The sequence below is a fragment of the Vipera berus genome, assembly GCF_964194415.1.
Source record: "Vipera berus genome assembly, chromosome: Z".
NCBI lineage: Eukaryota > Metazoa > Chordata > Lepidosauria > Squamata > Viperidae > Vipera > Vipera berus.
In genome coordinates, this window is record NC_138205.1 from 42,107,159 (window position 1) to 42,127,919 (window position 20,761).

The 20,761-nt window shown below is 44.3% G+C and overlaps 1 protein-coding gene across 1 annotated transcript; it reads left to right on the forward strand.

Annotated features, from left to right (window-relative positions):
* The first annotated feature begins 324 nt into the window (after positions 1-324).
* On the forward strand, positions 325-3,532 carry LOC308677077 (kelch-like protein 11). The gene is made up of 2 exons (XM_081343241.1): positions 325-822; positions 1,337-3,532. The coding sequence occupies exons 1-2, from the start codon at positions 350-352 to the stop codon at positions 2,916-2,918; spliced, it is 2,055 nt and encodes a 684-aa protein (XP_081199367.1). The 5' UTR covers positions 325-349; the 3' UTR covers positions 2,919-3,532.
* Positions 3,533-20,761: the final 17,229 nt, after the last annotated feature.

Consider the following 20,761-nt stretch of genomic DNA (forward strand, 5'->3'; position numbering starts at 1 on the left):
ATGTCTAGCTGAGGAATTTTGTGACTTGAAGCCCACAAGCCATGAAAGAGCCAAGTTCGAAGACCCCTGATTTAGGATTACAGTTACTTTACCTAGCCTGGATTTGTCCTATGTTTTCAAAAAAAATAGCTTTCCACTTTACTGTGCAAGTTAGGAAAAAGAACAAAACAGAAATCCATTTTTTAAAAAAAATAATTTGTGAGAATTTTGTTAATCATTATTGCATCTATCATCGCAAACGGCGATTATTAGTGCCGGAAGTATCATAAATTCACATCTCTATGATCCTGTAAGTGACGTATTCGATACACCAACGAGAAAACTTCGAATCGATTTTAAAAAAACCAAGATGGCGGCTGGAAGCAGCGGCCCGGATGTCAACCTCCTGGGCCTGGAGGGCGAGGCGGGGCCAGACTCAGAGCCTGACTCGGAGGTGTTTTCGTGCGTGGCCCACTGCTCCGACCTCGCCTGCCGCCAGAACGAACAACGGCGGTTAGGCCTCTTCTGTGACGTCACGCTAGCCTTCAGTGGCGGCGGCAATGAGGAGGAGGGGGAAGTGGGCGGGGCCTCATCCGTCTCCGATCCCCCGCCGCGGGAGTTCCGCGCGCACCGATCAGTCCTCGCAGCGGCCACCGAATACTTCGCTCCTCTCCTTCTGGGCGACTTCGCGGAGTCCCGCTCGGGGCGCGTAGAGTTACGAAAATGGAGTTCGGGAGCCGGACCAGACCCGGAGACGATCGAGGCGGTCATCAGCTTCATGTACACGGGAAGCGTTCGCGTCAGTCCTGGCAACGTGCACGAGGTCCTGGAGTTGGCCGACAGGTGAGGCGGGAAAGAGGAACGAAGTGTCAGATAATAAATAATACAGCGACCGACTGATGCACCTTGGCAGAAGTGTTTTCCTGAGTTCTGATGGGTGAAGATATATATCTTAACCCGAGGGAGTTCTCAATGAAGGCAACGGAGGATGGTCGTTCTGTCCTTCCTGCCCTGGAATTGTGAAAGTTGGTCTTGGGTTTCAGTGTAAACCGGTGATCATTTTAATTGGAGTAACTAGCGGTCTGGCTTGCTATATATAAGGCATAGTAATAGGCTATTAGAACCGAACACCCTGCCCGGCAGCGCTGAACACGGTCCCAACAAAGCAGAGCAGTTTCTGAATTACTTGAGTTATAGCAGGAAGGGGACTGTTGGGACACTTAAAGACAACTTCGGTTCTGACACCTTTTGAAAAACACAGCGGCACTTCACATTGCTGAATGTCAGCTTAGTGGAAAGCAAGATACAAGTTATTAACTATCTGGTGGCATTTCTAAATTGCCTTTTTATTTTGCAGGTTCTTACTAATACGTTTAAAAGAGTTCTGTGGGGAATTCCTCAAGAAAAAACTGAGTCTCTCCAACTCTGTAGCCATTCACAGCTTAGCTCATATGTACTCTTTGAACCAGCTGGCTTTAAAAGCCGCTGAGATGATCAGGAGGAACTTCTACAAAGTCATCCAAGATGAAGAGTTCTATACTTTGCCGTTTCACCTTATTAGAGACTGGCTTTCAGATTCAGAAATCACAGTGGACTCAGAAGAGGTTCTCTTTGAGATGGTTTTAAAGTGGGTGCAGAGAAATCCTGAAGAAAGAGAAAAGTACTTTGGAGAGCTCTTTAAGCTTCTCCGACTGTCACAAATTAAACCAACCTATTTGACTCGGCATGTTAAATCTGAAAAGCTTGTATCAAGCAATGAAGCTTGTCTCAAACTTGTGATGGAAGCAGTGGAAAGCCATGCTCTCAAGGGTGAGAATGTTCAGTTGGGTATACCCCAGCAAGTTACCTCCCCCATCTCGTGTCTGCCTCGCTTCGGCCAAAACATGGATGTTATCATGGTCATTGGTGGTGTGTCTGAGGGTGGTGATTACTTGAGTGAGTGTGTGGGGTACTTTATTGATGAAGATAGATGGGTGAATTTACCACACACTCAAAATCACCTTGATGGGCATGCTGTGGTAGTAACCGAATCCTATCTTTATGTGGCAGGTTCCATGGAGCCTGGCTTTGCCAAGACCATGGAAAGGTATAACCCAGGTAGAAATGTTTGGGAGCAGGTTTCTAATCTGATAACCAGGAAGCATTATTTTGGACTTACTGAGGTAAAGGGAAACCTGTATAGCATTGGGGGGCGTGGATATTTCATCCCTGGTTTTAAAGAAGTGGCTGTCTACAATCCTGATCAAGATAAGTGGCACAACTTGGAGTCTGCCCCAAAGATACTCCGGGATGTTAAAGTGATTACAATAGACAACAGATTTGTGTACATGGCAGCTCGCACACCAGATGACAGAGATAATGAAGATGGCTTGAGGTCTGTCATTATTCGCTATGATGCAGACACACGACAGTGGCGAGATTGTGAGTCTCTGCCACTCCTTGACAACTATTGCTGCTTCCAAATGGTGGTGGGCAAGACCAATTTTTACCACACCGCTTCATGTTGTCCCAGAAGCTATCCTCTAGACCATGAAGAGGCCAAGAGAAAAATCTCTAACCAGGTATCTGACGATATTCTGGAAAGCCTGCCACCAGAGGTTCTTAGCATTGAAGGAGCGGCTATCTGCTATTACAAAGATGATATCTTCATCATAGGCGGGTGGAAGAACAGTGATGATACTGATAAACAGTACAGAAAAGAGGCCTACCGCTATTGTGCCGAGAAGAAGCGTTGGTTGTTACTCCCTCCTATGCCTCAGGCTCGCTGCCGTGCTACAGCCTGTCACGTGAGAATCCCCTTTCGGTCCTTACATGGTACCCAGAAATATCCAATGCCACAAAACCTAATGTGGCAGAAGGACCGGATCCGGCAGATGCAAGAGATACACCGGCATTCCTTAAGTTTACGGAGGATGCCTCAGTCTCAGATAGAATGCTAGCTTGAATAAATACATCAGAAATACTCGTCTGTAATTCTCATGCCTGACATGGACTAATGGTCACCAAAACTGCTGAAGCATTGGTGACGAGGCTTTCTTGCTGTTAAGTATTTGATGTGGATTATAAGCACTACATTTGGTGTATACTAGCCATAAATATGAAGATAAGCAGACATAGAAAACCCTTAGAGTCTGTTAGTTTCTCCAGATAAGGAATCCAACAAAAGAATTGTTCTTGCATTTTGTGAATGTGTTCAGATTGTATAAAATTATGTAAAAAATCAAAATAGCCTTTCTTTTTCCTTAAATTTTTTGTATTGGATTTGCTTTTTGGTTATTGGGTTATCGCATTCCACTTTGAATGTTATACAGATCATGTGAAGTATTTCAGTTTCTTTTAAAATACTGATGTATATGTAAAGGGCCATGTCAAGGTTTTCTTAAGACATTTTATCTGCTTTTGCAGAGATATTTCTCTTTTTAATCTGTCAAATGTGGACATGTGCAATACTTAAAAACAAAAACAATCTTTCTAAGAATTTCATAATGTTCCATGATTGTAATATTTTATACTTTTATTTATCTAATAAGTACTTGAGGTTGCTAAAAGTGTATTGATAAAAATAAAATTTATTATTTGGATCATTTGCATTCATATAATGGAAAATTTGTGAGTTGTTTCTTTAGGATCACTAATTCTTATCAATGAGCATTCTATTTTTTCATACTCCCTCTGGTTTTCCATTAATTAATTTTATTTAATTGGTTCAATATTCTGGCCTTAAAGAAATCCATGAGAAGACCAAAAAAATACTAGTTCATAATTGAAGCAATTGGGAATACATCATGGCATAATTAAAGCTGCATAAGCTTAAATACGTAGTATTTAGGTAATAACTTTAACTACCATCTGATTCATCTTCAGTCAAACTTCTTCGTCTTAATGATATACCATTCCTTATATGAATACTATAGAGTATTTGAGTTCATTTGGAATAGAAAATTTGGAGAACATTGTTCAAAAATTCAAAACATGCATGTGGCCATCAGATGGCATGCAAGCAGAATCTTTAGAAAAATAATTGGCTGGTGCTTCTATAAATATTTTCTGAGAAAAATCTAAAACAGTTAACTTCATGTAGATCTATTTTTCTAATCTCTTTTTCTTCTCTTTTTTATATTAAAGTTTTATTAGTTTATAATATACAATACAATGGAAATACAAAAGCAAATAGTGGAAAAGACGGAAAGGAAAGGAGTAAAGTGAGGTAAAGTAGAAAAAATGGCATTGATTTCTGACTTCCTTTGGTGCAATAAAGTATCAACTTCAAACCTCAACTTTTTACTTTTACAAAATATTATAAACTAGCCATTTCAATAACATCAAATCTAGCTAATTGATAAAGCCCAAAATCAAAATTTCATTTTTCCCCCACCTCAAGCACAAAATCTAGAAGCGGTTTCTATGTGACAATAAAAGTATTTGTATTCTTTAATCAGTACAGTCAGTTTAGCCATCTCTGCTAGCTCCATTAATTTTTGCAACCATTCCTCCATTATAGGAAATGATGTAGTCTTCCATTTCTGAGTAGAGTAATCTTGCTGCTGTCAACATATATGAAATCAAAGTTCCATATTTTTTTCCAGGTCTTTAGCCCCAAGAGAAAAGTCTCTAGAATTATCTGTATTAACATATGAATCCTACTCCAATATTTTCTTGCTTTATCACACATCAGCCATAAATGGTAAAAAATCCTCTCTACATTTCCAACTTTCATTTGAAATATCTTTATACATTTTTGATAAATTGTCTGGTGTTAAGTATCAATGGTACATCATCTTGTAAAAATTTTCTTTTAGATTATAGTTTAATTTAAATTTTAATCCTTTATTCCACATATTTTCCTATTGTTCAAGTGTTATACCCAAAATTCCTTGCCCACTGAATCATACAGTGTTTTACTTGTTAATTTTCCAGATTTAAATTCAATAACATTTTGTAAACTTTAGCAATAATATGTTCATCACTACTGCACAGTAGGCTTTCCAATTCATTTTTAGCAAAATTAAACCCATGATTCTTTTTAACTAACTTAAATCTTTCAATTGCATATATGTAAACAAATGGCAGACATGACCTTCTGATTCTAGCTCCTTGGGTTTGAAGGTAGGCTCACCCAAATTGAAAGATATTATTTTACCACAGGTCCACTAATTTGTCCTCATCGACATCTGTTTTTCTAAAAAAGGCTTTTTGCAGGGAAACCCAAAGTGGCACCTTGAAAGTAAATGAAGAGTGCTCTTAAAGATTTCATGCAAAGTGAAATCTCCAAATGACATGTGAACAGCTAAAGATAGTCCTTAACTTACGACCAGTCATTTGATTACCAATTGCAGTTACAATGGATAGATGCTTTATGGCTGGTAAAGCACTTCCAGTCATCATAAAATACCAGCTTCCCCCACTCCCATCATCATATGATCACATTTCATGTGACTGCCAAATGCCATGCAACCTTCCAATAAAGAATTTTTGCAACCTTCTAATAAGGAATATTTGTAGCTCAGGATTGAAATGAGGTCCTTGGTGCTTTCTGAACTTGGTTGTTTTTTTGCAAATGTTTCATTATCCAAACTAGGTAACATAATCAGTGCTAGTGATGGTGATGAAACACCTACAAGAAAACAACCAAGATTAGAGAGCACCAAGAACCCTTCATTTACAATCTTTTCTGCCATTTTTCCAGAATGTCAGTGGGGAAGCTGGCAGGGAAAGTTGCAGGTGGAGGAGATATTGGATTGCAAGTCTGTCCCACAGCTTATAAAGGTAAAGGTTCCCCCGCACATGTGTGCTAGTCATTTCCAACTCTAGGGGCCGGTGCTCATCTCCGTTTCAAAGCCGAAGAGCCAGCGTTTGTCCAAGGACGTCTCCGTGGTCATGTGGACAGCATGACTAGACGCCAAAGGCGTACGGAACACTGTTACCTTCTCACCATAGTGGTCCCTATTTTTCTACTTGCATTTTTACGTGCTTTCGAACTGCTAGGTTGGCAGAAGCTGGGACGAGTAACAGGCGCTCACTCTGTTACGCGGCACTCAGGATTCGACCCGCCAAACTTCTGATTGACAAGCTCAGAGTCCTAATCCACTGAGCCACCGCATCCCTCAATTTAGTAAGAGATTTTTCTTCCCCTCCCTGCATGCTGGAAGAACAAAACTCAAATCTGATGAAAACGCTAGCAAAGACAAGTATTCTGAGCATTGAACATTGGCTTTCACTAGTGTTTTCCCCTCATAGGGGAAGGGAAAGCATTCCTTTACCAGCATTTTCCCTACCAAATGCTAGTGTTCTGAAAGGCTTAGAATACTGGCCTTTTGCTTTCAGAATCTTTCAAACACACGTTGGCTAGCATTTTCACCTCTGGAGGAAATCCCTCAATGCACTGGAGGAAGAATCTGAAATTTGGTGAAAACACTAGTTACCACTATCTTCACTAGTGGTGTGCAGAGGGTCCAGGCTTCTCAAGTGGTTAGAGGTCTGGGCCATCTCTCTGGCATCCCACCTAACAATCCATGTGGTCCCTTGACTGTAACTGGGAGAGCAGAAATTGTGTTCATTGAGTGAGGTAATGATGTAGCTTGTTGAATAATCACTCAACAAATGACATTCTGGGCCCAACTGTGCTCAAAAAAGGACTATGTTTAAGTGACTGGCATTCACAAGCAACATCCAAAATATCTTAAATTATTAAAATAAAAAACTTACCAGTAAGCAGTTTTACAAGCAAAGTCTTTGCAATGAAGGTCAAATATACCTACTATGAAGTTTTCAAATAGGTAGTAGGGATATACATATTCTACAAGTTTAATCTACTTTATTTATGATGAAGGGGAATTGCAGCAATTATCCAAGTATCTCAGACATGAATTAGGCTTATTTCTGAATTTGTCAGTATTTGTTAATCTGTAACATTATTTTCTTTAAATTTAAAAAAAAACCATTTCGGATATATTCTGAGACGGCTCTCATGATTGTTTGGAAGGTTAGAAGAAACCTTATAAACAGTTGGGAAAATGCCTACTTGCAGAAGCCATCTATCAATAGCTAAAGAGAAAATGAAGGTAAGTGGAGTGCTTTGAGTTTGCTGAATATGCCCTGTAATTGACCAAACCTGGAGGGACAAGGAACAAGTACAGGCCTATCAAGCCTGATTGGCTGGGCATCCCCTGCAGCAGCAGCTTTCCACCACACTGCAGCCCCTGAACTCACAGGGCTTACATTGGGCTTCCCCCACCCCCCCTGGGGTACCTTTGCACTTCTTATCCAGGGCTCCATTTCCTTAACGACCTGCAAAATCAGTTAAGGCCAACAACTGAAGAGAACTGTTACTGCAGTTGTTGACTGAAGTCATATGATTTCTCACTTCTCAACCACTTACTGATTGAAATTTGTGTCCCAGTTGTGGTCATAGGTTCAGGACTACCTGTGATACTAAGTGCTACATTCATAGGTACATAGTCTTTGTTGGCAGGAATTCCCCCATTCAGGCTCTTCCAGCTGGGATTCTCACAAGCAGTGCAGCAGGGAACAAATAGAACATGAAGCCAGCTACTGGAAAGAGAGGTTTAATCACGGAGATTAAAGTTGAGTGACAATTCAGCATGAATCCCCGGCTAGCTAGACAGAATGGTTCTCAAACGTGAGTTCTTATACCCTTTCATGGTTTCCAAAATTGTCATTTCTGATTCGTGAGTTTAAAATTTGTCTTTTCTGATTTGTTGGTCAGTGTCTATTGTTGGGTTAATTCCTTTATCAATTCTGTCTAAAAAGTGTTAATTTTTGCTCCAGGAAGGATCTGGTGTAATTATTTTCTTGTAGTGTACTTTTTAGTGTTTCTATTCTAATCCTGTCAATCCTAATTGCTGTTAGCTGGTTATACTTCCTGTGGTTTAGAGGTGATATTTTGTAGCCATTGTGTGTAAAGTGTTTGTTCATTTAGCCTCAGCCTGCAGCTGAGTCAGACTAGTTTGTATTTTCTTTTCTTTTTTTATACAAGTTTTATCGATTTTTTAGTTTTACATCCAGGTATTTATGAAGCAATACGGTGGTTGGGTAGTTAAAAGTAAACAATAGTAAATAACAAAGTCATATGTAGTTAGGTCAAGTTACATCAACAAGAATTTCCTCTCCAATTCCCTTAGTTATAATAGCATAGTCAAATTAATCAAATTAATACATTTCTAATTATAACACAATCAATTAGAACAATTTTCAATATATTTTCACATATCCATATCCGTGTCCTATTTTTAAGTTTTATCTAATTGGAATAAGATATTCTGAACTAGCCTATAATATATAAAAGAAAACTTAATTTTCGGGTAGCCCACATTTCCCTCATTTCATTATATAGTAATTATCCTGTCTAAAATACATATATTGTTCATTTCAGTACATTCGTATGTTATAGAAATTTATTTTATTTAACATCTTAATAGTTCACCAATTATTGGAAAAATATCTTTTGTTGTATCCTTCCAAATTCTGTAATATAAGTCAATTCTAATAGCTAACTTTCCTTTCCTTTAAAGGTCTAAAAGTTAAATATAAAATCGATATGTATCTTTTAAAGATTCCCCTCAGCCCATTAAGAAGAATTTTTAGCTCTATCATTACAACAGATATATTCTATTAATCATCTTAGTAGTTCATCAATTTTTAAAATAATATCTTTTATTATATCATTGCAAATTCTATAATATAATTCAGTTATGTTCTGATAGCTAGTCTATTTCATTATATAGTAATTATCATATCTGAAATACATACATATTCTATTTGTCATCCTTACAATTCATCTATAGTTAACAAAGTATGTTTTATTGTTTGTAGCTAGTTTTCATTCCTTTAAAAATCTAGATCCTAAATATAGACTCAGTTTATATATATCTTTTAACAATTCTCCTTGGCCCATTGAGAGAAAAATTTAAGCTTTATTATTGCAAGTCCCAACACTTACAACAGAAAAAGAAGAACAATTCATTTTTTTAAAAAAAATCTAATTCTAGCTTTCTTCTTGTGCCAGGCAGGCTTCCATATCATTGCCTTTAGCTTCTCAAATGTGTCTCCCTTTCTTCCTATGCACATTGTTTGAATCCAGGGAGACCATCCGGTTATCAATTTTTCATAGAGAGTGACCCCTTTGTAGTCATTAAATTTTCGTTCCAGTAAATCCAATCTCCATGTTTGGCATAGTGCAGTTGTCATTAATTCAATCTTCTTTCAAATCCATCTGGCTTAGGTAAGAGGTCATATCTGGTGTTGTAGTTATTGTTTGTTTGGTTGAAGTCTTGGTGTACTGTATTTGAAGGCCTTTGGCATCCTCCATCATAGTATTGCTTTCTTCAGCTTCTGTTGCTTGTTGGATTGTAGGTTTTATAGTTGAAATCAAAGTTTGGGCATCAAGGCTCTCAGTAGATTGTAGTTGTACTTTAAGGTCCCCTGTTTTGTTGTTAAATTCCTCATCCTCTGCCTCTGTTCATTTTTGGATTGTCTGTTCATCAATTGAAGTAAGAGTCTCATTTGGTGCATTTGTGCTGTCAGATTTGTCTTTAAGTCTGGCTTTTATTTCTGCAGTCATTGCTAAAATTGTATCAAGTATGAGTTTATAGTCAAGTGGTGGAATATATTCTTCCATTTCTATAGTATTTTACAGATAGGCCTTTAGTGGAGACTATTTTAATAAAAATCAATAAATGTCCACCTCCACTATTCCTAAAGGTTGTTTTCAGTGCCAGGTATTCCCAATTTTCATCTTTAAAGATAATGTCAAGGACAAATCTGTTAGAGCCAGATCTCAGAGTAAAAAAAAAGGTTTACTTGCTATACCAGGTTTCGCCACAAGATGTCCGTAATAGCATGTACAATCCTTTTGCAGACTAATATAATATAAGTCTTTTATCCAATTAATTCATTTTTAGTAGTAAATAGGGTAGTAGGTCCCTGTAAAAATAAGCAATAAAAACTTTTTAGTGGCCCAAAAATTTCAGAGGTACAAATAAGGTTGCTTAGTTATTTAGCTTAGTCATTTGATTTCTTTTGAGGCTTTAAGGTTGTAAATCCCCAAGTAAGCAGTCTTTCAAGAAGGGGTGAAAATTTTTTCAAGAAAGTCCCACAGGAAAGTAATTAGGGAAGTAAGAAGGGTAAGGTCTCACCCAAATCCTCCAGACTCCTTTGTTGTGCTTGATAGTGATTTTGGCTTTTGGGAGGGAACGCCTTAGTGATTGGCCTCTTCTTCGGGCCAGAGGAGTAACTCTGGATCAAACGGAGGGCTGCCACCCTTCCGCGATTGTAGAGAGAGCCTCCTCATGGTGGTCACCCCTCCAGGGTGACTTTTAACCCTTTGCAGAGTCCTCCGAGGAAGAAAGACCAGACGGCAGGGGGAGGAGCTTTTTCCGACACGTCCACCAGCGCCACACGCGCAAACTGGAAACCACAAGTTATTTTCTCTTTGGGGTGAGGAGGGGTATCCTGCTCTCATCATCCCCCCATTTTGGGCTATAACTGGTATTTCAGTGATCAGCCGAACTGGTTCATATACTCAGTAGTGGTGGTCAATTTGGCACATCATGAGAGAGGTTTTCTTGCTCTGTTCTTTACCTGATGGGAGTTGTGCAGATCTTTAGGCATCTCAACTCTAAAGGAATTAATTGGCATAGGCAACAAAGGAGGATTCCACCTACTATGACTGTGATTATGCTAGCAATGAGAATTTTCAACCAATGAAAGTCTGGTAACCATGAGAAGAGCCAGGAAAGGTCCCAGGATGATTGGTTATGTCCAATGTTCTCTGCTAGTTCTTTGAAATGTTTGATATCTTGTTCAATTAGTCCAGATTGGTTGGATAGGTTGAAACAGTAAAGCCCATGGAATTCTTCACAGCCATGATTGTGCCTTAACAATAAGTGGTCAATAGCTGCTCTATTCTCGAGGGTTGCTTCTCTGACTTGCCTTAATTCCTTGTTTAAGGCATCTAGGGCATGGGAGGTGGTATTTAGGCTTTTAGCTAGGGTACATGCTGGGCTATTTATGTTCCTTGAATTTCGCACTGCAAGCCCTGGCACTCCCTCTAGAGAGACAGCCAATGAACATATTCTGCCTTGGAGAGGAGGGGGGCCTTTGAGTCACAGTCAGGAGGCAATGTGTGGAAGCTCCTCCTTTGCCACCTTTGCATGGAGGGCATTAACATGGTTAATCACCCTAATGTGCAAGGGCCCCCTGTGGAGTTTGCTGGCAAGTAGGAATAAGCTTTTAAGCCACACAACAAAAACCATCCTGTAGGAAGTTTCATATGGCTTTATGAAAAGGTGATGGCCCTGGTGTTGTTGCAGGCCAGTTCAATGTTAGTGAGGTTGTAGAAATTTGAGACCTTCGGCATGTGGCATCCGGTTAGTGTGAAGCTGTCAAGCCCCGCCGGCTTGCCAACCACCCGGGCCCCGACACCGCTTCCACCGCTCTCCACGCCGACACGGGGGAGCGATTCCACCCCCCTCCAGCCACCAGCCGTCTCCAGTGCTCACCTACGTACCAGGGCCGTAGCAGCCTGCTACCGGCCAGCAGACGCCCATGCTGGCAGCGCCAGGGCTCGGCGACCACGCGGCGCCAGAGCAGCCGGCGTTGGGGCTGCCAGCCGCACCCACCCCCAGCCGGAAGAAGCGGCGCTGAGCTCCCGCCGATCAGCTAATGGGTGTGGCCCCGCCCACTCAATGAGAGCAGCGCCGGGTCCTCGCTGCACAGCTGACGGGCGCGCCCACAACCAAGCAGCCGACGGGCGCGCCCACAACCTACCGGCAAGAGCGGCTCCAGGTGCCCGCCAGTCAGCTGGTGGGCGCGCCTGCACTGGCCAAACTCCCGGTACCCAGGCGGCTGGATCTGGAGCCACGGGCTGCGCCTGCGCCCAGCCTCTGGAAACAGCACCAGCCGTCCACCTACCGGCTGGCGGGCACATCACCGACGGAGCACCATGTGAGCACTCAAACGCAGCCAGAGCCGGGATGAGTGAAGAACGATAGAGAAGCAGCCGGAAGGACTGACCTGCTGCAGGCAACCACAGACGGGGGGTGGCCATGCCTGCGCTGCCTCTCTCTCCGGCCGAGCGTTCGGGTGGGCTCAGGAAGGATAACGCGGGTGCAGTACTGGGACAGCCAGGGAGGCGTATGGAGGTGGAAGGACAGGACTTACCTGAGGAAGGTCCCGGCGGGCCGCAGCAATGCACGCAGTGGGTGTTGGGTGTGCAGGGTGATGGGTGGGGCCTTTATGGGGAAGTGGGCGGATGCCGGTTTGCTCTGAAGGGGTGGGGTTAGGGTGTAACTGCATGATAAAAGAGCATTGAGGCTAGCTGCCTCAATGCTGACTTTTCCACGGTTTGTTTTGTGTGTTGGAGAAATAAACCTTGTCACCCGTACCTTCGTTGTGTTCGTGTTTTATCGCTGAGGACGTCGTGACAGAAGCAGGTACCTGCTTGGGTTACTGCTGTCACCTGCAATATATACATGCAGTTGTCTTTTTGTCTGCACTGGTGCCCCAATCAAAAATATTTGAATATGAGGCTGTGAGTGGAAACTCTGTTAACTTGGTGCCATTAGTGATGGCTTGTGGTGCTATTGCTACTCCCATCAGATTTGTGGTCAAGATATATTTTACTGATCTACACCCAGCAAGGCAAAAATCTGTGGTGTTCAGCACCTCCCTTGCTAAATATTCCATACATTCCCCTTTTCTGGAAATAATTTTGGTTCTATGAACCCAGAGGTACATTTCAAATACAAAAATACAATACAAATAAAAGTCACAAAGTTTGTGATTCCCTTATTCCTGATGCAGGGGTTTACTTTGGTTCTATCGGGTCCGGCGCACTGAAGCCTCCTAGTGAGACTTCCACCTACCACCATGGTTTTCAGACCAAAAAGGAGTCTGTCAAGGACTCTTCTGCTCCCCTGCAGAAGGTACGTGGACGCACTCTTACTGGCTTTACCTTCACTTTTCACCACCACTGTTTGCAGACTTCAAATGTCCAGGAGAACCTCTGCTTGCTTTCCAGAGGGAAGGGATGCTCCTAGCCCTGGGCTTAATTTCCTAATTTGGAGCTTTTGCTTATAAATTACTGGTGGAAGAGGTTCCTGGTCTACCAATGGAAAGGGATTTTCCAGACGGTGTCATGATCTACCAATGGAAAAAAAAACTTTCTGAAAGGAGTCCGGTCTACCTAATGTTTCCGAAAGGGGTCCAGTCTAAGGTAAAGGTAAAGGTTCCTCCACACATGCGTGCTAGTCATTTCCAACTCTAGGGGCCAGTGCTCATCTCCATTTCAAAGCCGAAGAGCCAGTGCTTGTCCAAGGACGTGTCCGTGGTCATGTGGCCGGCATGACTAGACGCCAAAGGCACATGGAATGCTGTTACCTTCCCACCGTAGTGGCCCCTATTTTTCTACTTGCATTTTTACATGCTTTCGAACTGCTACGTTGGCAGAAGCTGGGACGAGTAACAGGCACCCACTCTGTTACTCAGCACTCGGGATTCGACCCGCCAAACTGCCGACCATCTGATCGACAAGCTCAGTGTCCTAACCCACTGAGCCTTAATGCAAAAAGTTTCCGAAATGGGTCCGGTCTACCAATAGAAAAGATTTTACGACTCTTTTATACTTCCTGCTCGGCTCTCCCTTTCTCAGAAGGTCTCATGCTCTGATGTCCTCCCCTTGCTTTCCTGGACCCTGCCGGTCACGGCTCCAGGGGAGCTAGCAGCAGGCCGGGGTCCGGCTGGAGGGCATACTGATTTTCAGAGGAGGGTGCCCCACACATACATCCACTCAACAATGTGATTACTCAATAAACTATAGGTCAGCAAACCATGCTGTTTTATACTAACCATTAATTAGTTCACCAGGGTTTCTGACAAAGAAAAAATCAGAAGAATCCATTTTTATTGACTATACATAAGTGGCATACCAGGACTAGATTCAAAGATGCAGTGGTGGGATTAGAATATTATTCTTAAATTATTTTTCTTTACTATTATGTTTAATTTCAATTATATTTTATCTCCATTTTCTTACATAATAATTTTTCCTGACTTAAAAATTTAAATTTACTATTCTTTTGAGGGCTGTATATTAGATGAGGGCTTTTCAACCTTTTCAACCATTGTACCACTTTTAGGATAAGGCAATGTCAGAGTACCACCAGTTGCCCAGCAAGGTGTCAAAAACTTGACCCCCCCAAAAAGGAAAAAAATGATAAAGTACAGGTAGTCCTCAAGTTACAATTCACTTAGTGACTGAAGTTACGACTGCACTGAAAAAAGTGACTTATGGCCATTTTTCACACTTATGACTGTTGCAGCATCCCCAGGATCATGTGATTTACATTCGGGTGCTTGGCAACTGATTCATACTTATGATGGTCACAGTGTCCCAGGGTCATGTGATCACCTTTTGCAACTTTTTGACAAGTGAAGTCAATGGCCGGGGGTGGGTGGGCAGCTCATCACTCAGGTTGCAGGGTGCCTGTGGGGGGGGGGGAATCCATGGGTCTCTGGTGGGGGGAGGTGGGACTGGGGGGGTGCCCTCCTTCCTCCCTCTCTCCCATTGTTCCTTCTTTCCTTCCTTTCTTTCCTTCTTTGTCCCTTCCTCTTTCCCTCCCTCCCTCCCTCCCTCCCATTGTCCCTCCCTCTCTCCCTCAGGTTGCAGGGTGCCTGTGTGTGTGGGGGGGGAATCCATGGGTTACTATTGTGAGTGGGCAGGAGGGAAACCAAATTTTTCAATAGGCATGTTACTGTTTATACTCTGAAAGGCAAATATCCCTACCTTTCATCTTTCCTTCCTTTCTTCCTTCCCTAAGTCTAAGACTTGGGGGGGGCTGGTGAGGAGAGAGCGGAGACAATCCACTGGACTCTGCCTCTGGCTGCAGCTCCTCCTCCAATTGGTCCTACTTTCCCTGTGCAGACCAACCCCGCTCCAGGTTTTCGAGCGGGGCGTCTTTGCTTGCCAGCCCTCCCGCCCACCCGGTTCCCGAGTCAGGTGCGTCCTCAGGGCTAAGAGGCTGCTCCGGCTGCTGCAGTCGGACAGCCCAAGTGGCAGAGAAAAGCCGATGAGTGAAGACAAGCGTAGTCAGGCCGCTTCCCACGGCTGCAGGAGAAGACACATCGGGGGTGGGGTGGGATGGCTTCCTTCCCCAGGAGGAGCTGGCAGGCCAGGCAGTGGCCACAGCAGGCACGGAGGGCTTCAGCTTTCTGGAGCTGGGAAGAAGGAAGCTGAGCTTGTTCCGTATCCTCGTGCACTGCAGTGGGGCAGCTCTGCCCGGAGCCAGCTACTCCTCCCCGTGGCTCCCAGTGCATGCCTGGAGGACGCTGCCTCCCGATTGCTTGCTCAGCCTTATCTATGCCGAGTCAAGGACACCATGGGGAGAAGTGGCGGGAGAGGAGGGGAAGGGAGGAAAGGAGGGCGCCGACACCACTCCTCCCTCGCCTGCCCGCCCATCCGCCACCACAGCATGCTCTGCTGGCTGGAAGCAGCACTGCATGGGAGCCTCCGCGTCGCAACCAGGCGGGAAAGCTGGGTCCCAGCCAGGTGACCGGGCAGGTGAAGGACAGAGGAGCGATGCTGCAGCCAGGTCCCCGTCTTGGAGACATCTCAGCCGATCAGGCTTTTAGATCGCCTGTTCCAGCCAGCCGCTTTTGAGGGCAGCTACGGGTTGTCAATTGAAAAACACAGAGAACAGCAGCAATCCGCAGCGGCAGGTGCTGGGTCACACCTCCCGCTTGGAGAACAGAAATCACCTCAGGTCTTAAGTGGAGCTACCAAATCTGGGCTGCTGATATCCAGTAGGCGAGAGAAGGCCTCACAAACAGGACAGCCACACACAGCAAAGGCACTGCTCGGGGCCTGAGGAGAGGCCGGGCAGATTGCAGGCACTGGTAGCGGTGCTGGCGCCAAGGGTGTTCGTGCGTGCAATCACCCTTCAGCTCCGAGCAGCACCTCTGCCGTGTGTATCTGTCCCACTCGCGTGTGCGTTTGCCCTTTGCACTGATGCTGCCGCCAGTGCCCGCAATCCTCTCCGGCCCCGAGCAGCACCTCTGCTGTATGTGGCTGTCCTGTTCGCGTGTGCGATCACTCTCTGGCCCTAAGCAGTGCCTATACCGTGCGATCACCCTCTGGCCCCAAGCAGCACCGACAGTCTACCTGACCTCCCCTCCGCCTGCTTTACGCAGCTCCTCCTGTGCCCCCGCACCCGCCGTTAACCCTCCCGCCACCATGCAGGGTAAGATGACCGCCCCTGCCCCCACCTAGATGCCCTCGCCTCCCCCAAGCATGTTTTTACTAACCTGCTTTCAGCTGCATTCCATTTCTCCATTCCCTTCTCAGCCTTCACCACATGTTTGTGGGACTATCGGTAAAAAAGAAAAAAAGTTCCATGAGACTCTTTCTAAATTCTTGCGAGATCTCGCAGGTTAGTAAAAAACGCTTTTTTAACTTTTTTTTTACATTTTTTTTACAGCGCTGTTCAACCCGTCCTACGTGTACCATCAGCCAGGTGTACCACTTGGAAAGCCCTGTATTAGACATTGAAAAGATCAAAATATAATCATTTATGTATAACCCAGCCATTGTTCATTCTTTCTTGTTTGCACTCTGTACTTAAGAGATAACTTAAAATTATGCTGACCAAAAAGCTAAGCTGTAACTTTAAATGTATTTTCCGTTTGCTCACAATGTACTTATCATTCTCCTCCTTTAGCTTGCAAATGTATCCGCTCAAGGAGAAAAAGATGGGAGGCTGCCTGCCAGCAATTGTGCATTCAGAGCAAACTGCTATAACAAACTGTGGTTAACTTGATAAAGAAAACACGTTTTCAAACAAAAAAGAAATATTTTAGTCTGAGAAAATGCCTTAGCTATAAAAGGGAATTGTTTTATTAGTGTGTGTGTCTTTCTCCTCTCTCTCTCTGTGTTAGAGACAAGAGATTAGAAAACACCCAGTTTTGACTTTGATCAAAGAATAAAGCTATTTCTTTTGCAGTAGCCTTGTGTGCAGATTCTCATTGGAATTTATTAGGATTCTGAGCTGAAAAACCTTACAACAGATTCACACAACGTTGCATAAATCATTAGTTTGCAATTCCCCACTAACCGGATTATCAATGATTAGAAATAAGGAAAATACTTGTAACTCAGGTATTAGATTTTGGTAGTGGTTTGCTCTCCAGGCTTGTTATAATTTAGTTTCTGAACATTTCATTACCAGACTAGGTAACATCATCAGCCGGATTTTCTTTTCCTATTATCCTTAGCTTATAAATGTCTTGTGTGCCAGTGTGGTCAGTTGGTCGTGTGTTTGGTTGTTCATTTGGAACTACATTTAAATTCTGAACATCTGATTGGTTCTCTTGTTGATTGGTAGTTCGAATTTTTGAAGGAAAAGTCTTCATCATGATTCAGTCCAAGCCGGGGATAAACAACATGGCAACTGCTTTAGGAAGAAGGTTGCAGTTTATTGAAGAAGAGAGCCAGACAGAAAGATGGCTCTGGAAGAAAGAGAATGACTACATGTTGGGAGGGGTTTTTATACCTTCTTGAGCCTTTTATTTGGAGTTGTTCCTGTGGCATGAACTTTGACCTATCTCTGAGTGTGCCTTCCTGGTATTCTGATGGTCGTACGGTCCCACGGGTCATATCCTGCTTTCCTATGGCTGTGGCTGATGACTCTTAGTGTTATGTATTAAGCTTTATTGGAACACCTAAAGCTGTGTATAAGAGACACCACCAGGAGGCATTGAACTGTAACTGTTTTGGCGGGAAGGTTCAAACCGATTGGTTGGTTGAGTACCTGGCCAGGTATATAAAGAGTGCAGGTAGCCCCTATTCCCCAGTACAGTCACTTCCACCTAATAAAAAGCTGCTATGCTGTACTCATCGTCTCGGTGTCCTTCCTGCTCTCCAGAACCCACTACACAACAGTGGTGACGAAGGTGGGATCCTGCTTCGCATTAAAGAGCTGAATTCACGAGGGGACGGCTTCGCGTGCTGGAGGAAAGAGGCATCTTTGGCATATACATAGAATGAAGGCTATTGCTAAGCACATTTGATTTGTGCTTAGATTGTAAGCCGCCCTGAGTCTTTGGAGAAGGGCGGGATATAAATGGGATTAAAATAAATAAATAAAATAAAATCTTTGCCCCCTCTTCTACGGCCGGCTAAGTCACCATGCTAGCGGCCTCACATACTCAAAATCAACCGTCTGAGTTGGCGGAGCAGGATCCGAGAACAAGAGGAAGATGCCGAAGGTTGGCCAGCCCAGAGAATTCGACATCCGCCATCCTGAACGATGGTCATCACACCTGGGACAAGTCGAGAACTACCTCCGGGTGAACCAAATCGCCGAGGATGGCCTTAAAACGGCGACCCTGCTTGGCATAAGTGGGCCGGACACATTCAACTTGGCCGAAAGCCTATTCGCACCGACACCGATCGAAACCGTCTCATACAGAAACCTCATGACAAAGATGAACGGGCATTTCAAGCCCCAAATATCCGAGCTGGCCTGGCGGTTCCATTTTGACCAGAGGGTACAACAGCCGGGTGAATGTGTTGGAGTTCATCGCGGCCTTGCGACAGGCCGCCTGCCTCTGCAAGTTTTCCAACCTGGATGAGAGACTATGGGACAGGCTTGTGTGCGGCCTAAGAGACAAGCGTCTGCAACAGAGGCTTTTCACAAGGCCCAATATAACTCTCCAAGACGCTCAAGATGAGATCTTGGCCAACGAGGTGGCCGGAGGCGCAGTGCAAACGGTACAGACTCCCCTGCCCAGCAGCCCAGAGGAAGCAATACACAATGAAGGCGCTACGTACGGCAAGCACACAGATGAGGAAGAACCCGACATCAACCTGATCCAGCGAAAAACGGAACAACGGGATCGACAACACGAGCACAGGGAGAGACAGCCTAAGGCAGATCCCTCCCTGAAATGCGGAGGCTGCGGAGGCAACTACACGCAGGCAAACTGCAAATTCTGGTCAGCCATGTGTCGGGCCTGCAGAAAATTGGGCCACATCGCAGTGGTCTGCCATAGCCATTTCCGAGAAGGCCTACCCAAGCGACAGTCAGAGAACTCGTCGTGGAAAGGTACTGGGGCCCGGAGCTCGACAAGCGTGGGGTTTTTCGAAAGCTGGAGGGCCATCTGCCGAACCGGGGCCTGCCGACTGCTTAAACACAAACTAATATTGGAAGTCCATTTACAAGGCATTCCTTGTAAAATGGAGCTAGACTCCGGCTCTGCAGTCTCGATCATTTCCGAAGAGACATTCAAACTTTTTTGCGGCCGGAGCAAGCAGTGGGTTAAATTGAGGCCCTCTAGCATCATGTTAACCGATTTCCAAAAGGCCCCAGTAAAAGTTAAGGGGGAGGCCACCCTTTCCGTGTGGTTTAAGAGGTATCAGGGGCACTTGGATGTTATCGTAGTCGAAGGCCATAGGACCAGTTTAGTCGGGTTGGACTGGTTTGAGGCATTGGGCATAGTAGTATCTGGCATCCACAGATTGCAGGGAAACAACATCGAATCTGTCTGCAAAGAGTTTGCAGACGTATTTGATAGTAAGCTGGGGAGGTACACAGGGCCCCCCATTTCATTTAAATTAAACCCCAGTGTCTTACCTATTAGAATCAAACCCAGGAGAGTCCCCTTTGCACTCGAGCACAAAATTGAGAAAGAGCTAGACAAACTAGTAGAACAGGGGGTCCTGCAGCCGACAGATGGGAGAGAGTGGGAGACCCCGATAGTCACACCCCTCACACCCCGATAGTCACGGGGAGATCCATATCTGTGCCGATTATAAATGCACTCTAAATAAGGCCCTAAACCAGCACGCTTACCTGGTCCCCACGGTCAGCCACATTCTCGCTTCCCTCCAAGGCGGCGCCATCTTTGCTAAACTAGACCTCGCGCAGGCGTACCAGCAGCTGCCAGTCACCATGGAGACAGCAGCAGCACAAACAATTGTAACTCATAAGGGAGACTTCAGAGTTAACCGCCTGCAGTTTGGAGTAAGTGTAGCGCCAGGGATTTTTCAGGAGGTAATGGAGCGAACACTTAAGGGCATCCAAGGTGTATGCCCTTATTTTGACGATGTCCTCATTGCTGGAGAAACAGAGGAAGTGTTAGCAGACAGACGTAGGGCAGTTTTATAGGGGCTTCGCTCTGCAGGTCTCAAACTAAAAAGAGACAAATGCAGCATAGGGGTTACATCCACAGAATTTTTGGGGTTCAGGATCAATGCCAGCGGGATTCATCCTGCAGAATCCAAAGTGAAGGCCATTAAGATGGCTTCCACTCCCAAGAACAAGGTGGAACTGCAAGCCTTTCTGGGATTATTAAACTTTTACCACTCCTTCCTACCCCACAAAGCAGCCATAGCTGAACCCCTGCATAGACTCCTAGATAAAAAAGCTGCATGGAAATAGACCAAGGTCTATGACAAAAGCTTCCAGGACCTAAAGGCTTTACTATCCAACAAGTCCACGGTCACCCATTTCATAGAAACCAAGCCTATCTGCATCGCTTGCGATGCTTCACCATATGGAATGGGAGCAGTGCTAAGGCATCTGGAGGCAAATGGTACACAGGTTCCCATAGCTTACTACTCTAGAACCTTGTCAGGGGCAGAAAGGAACTACGCACAAATAGACAAGGAAGCCCTGACAATAGTGGCTGGGGTCAAAAAATTCCACAACTATCTGTATGGTAGGGAGTTCACAGTGTTTACAGACTATAAGCCTCTATTAGGCTTATT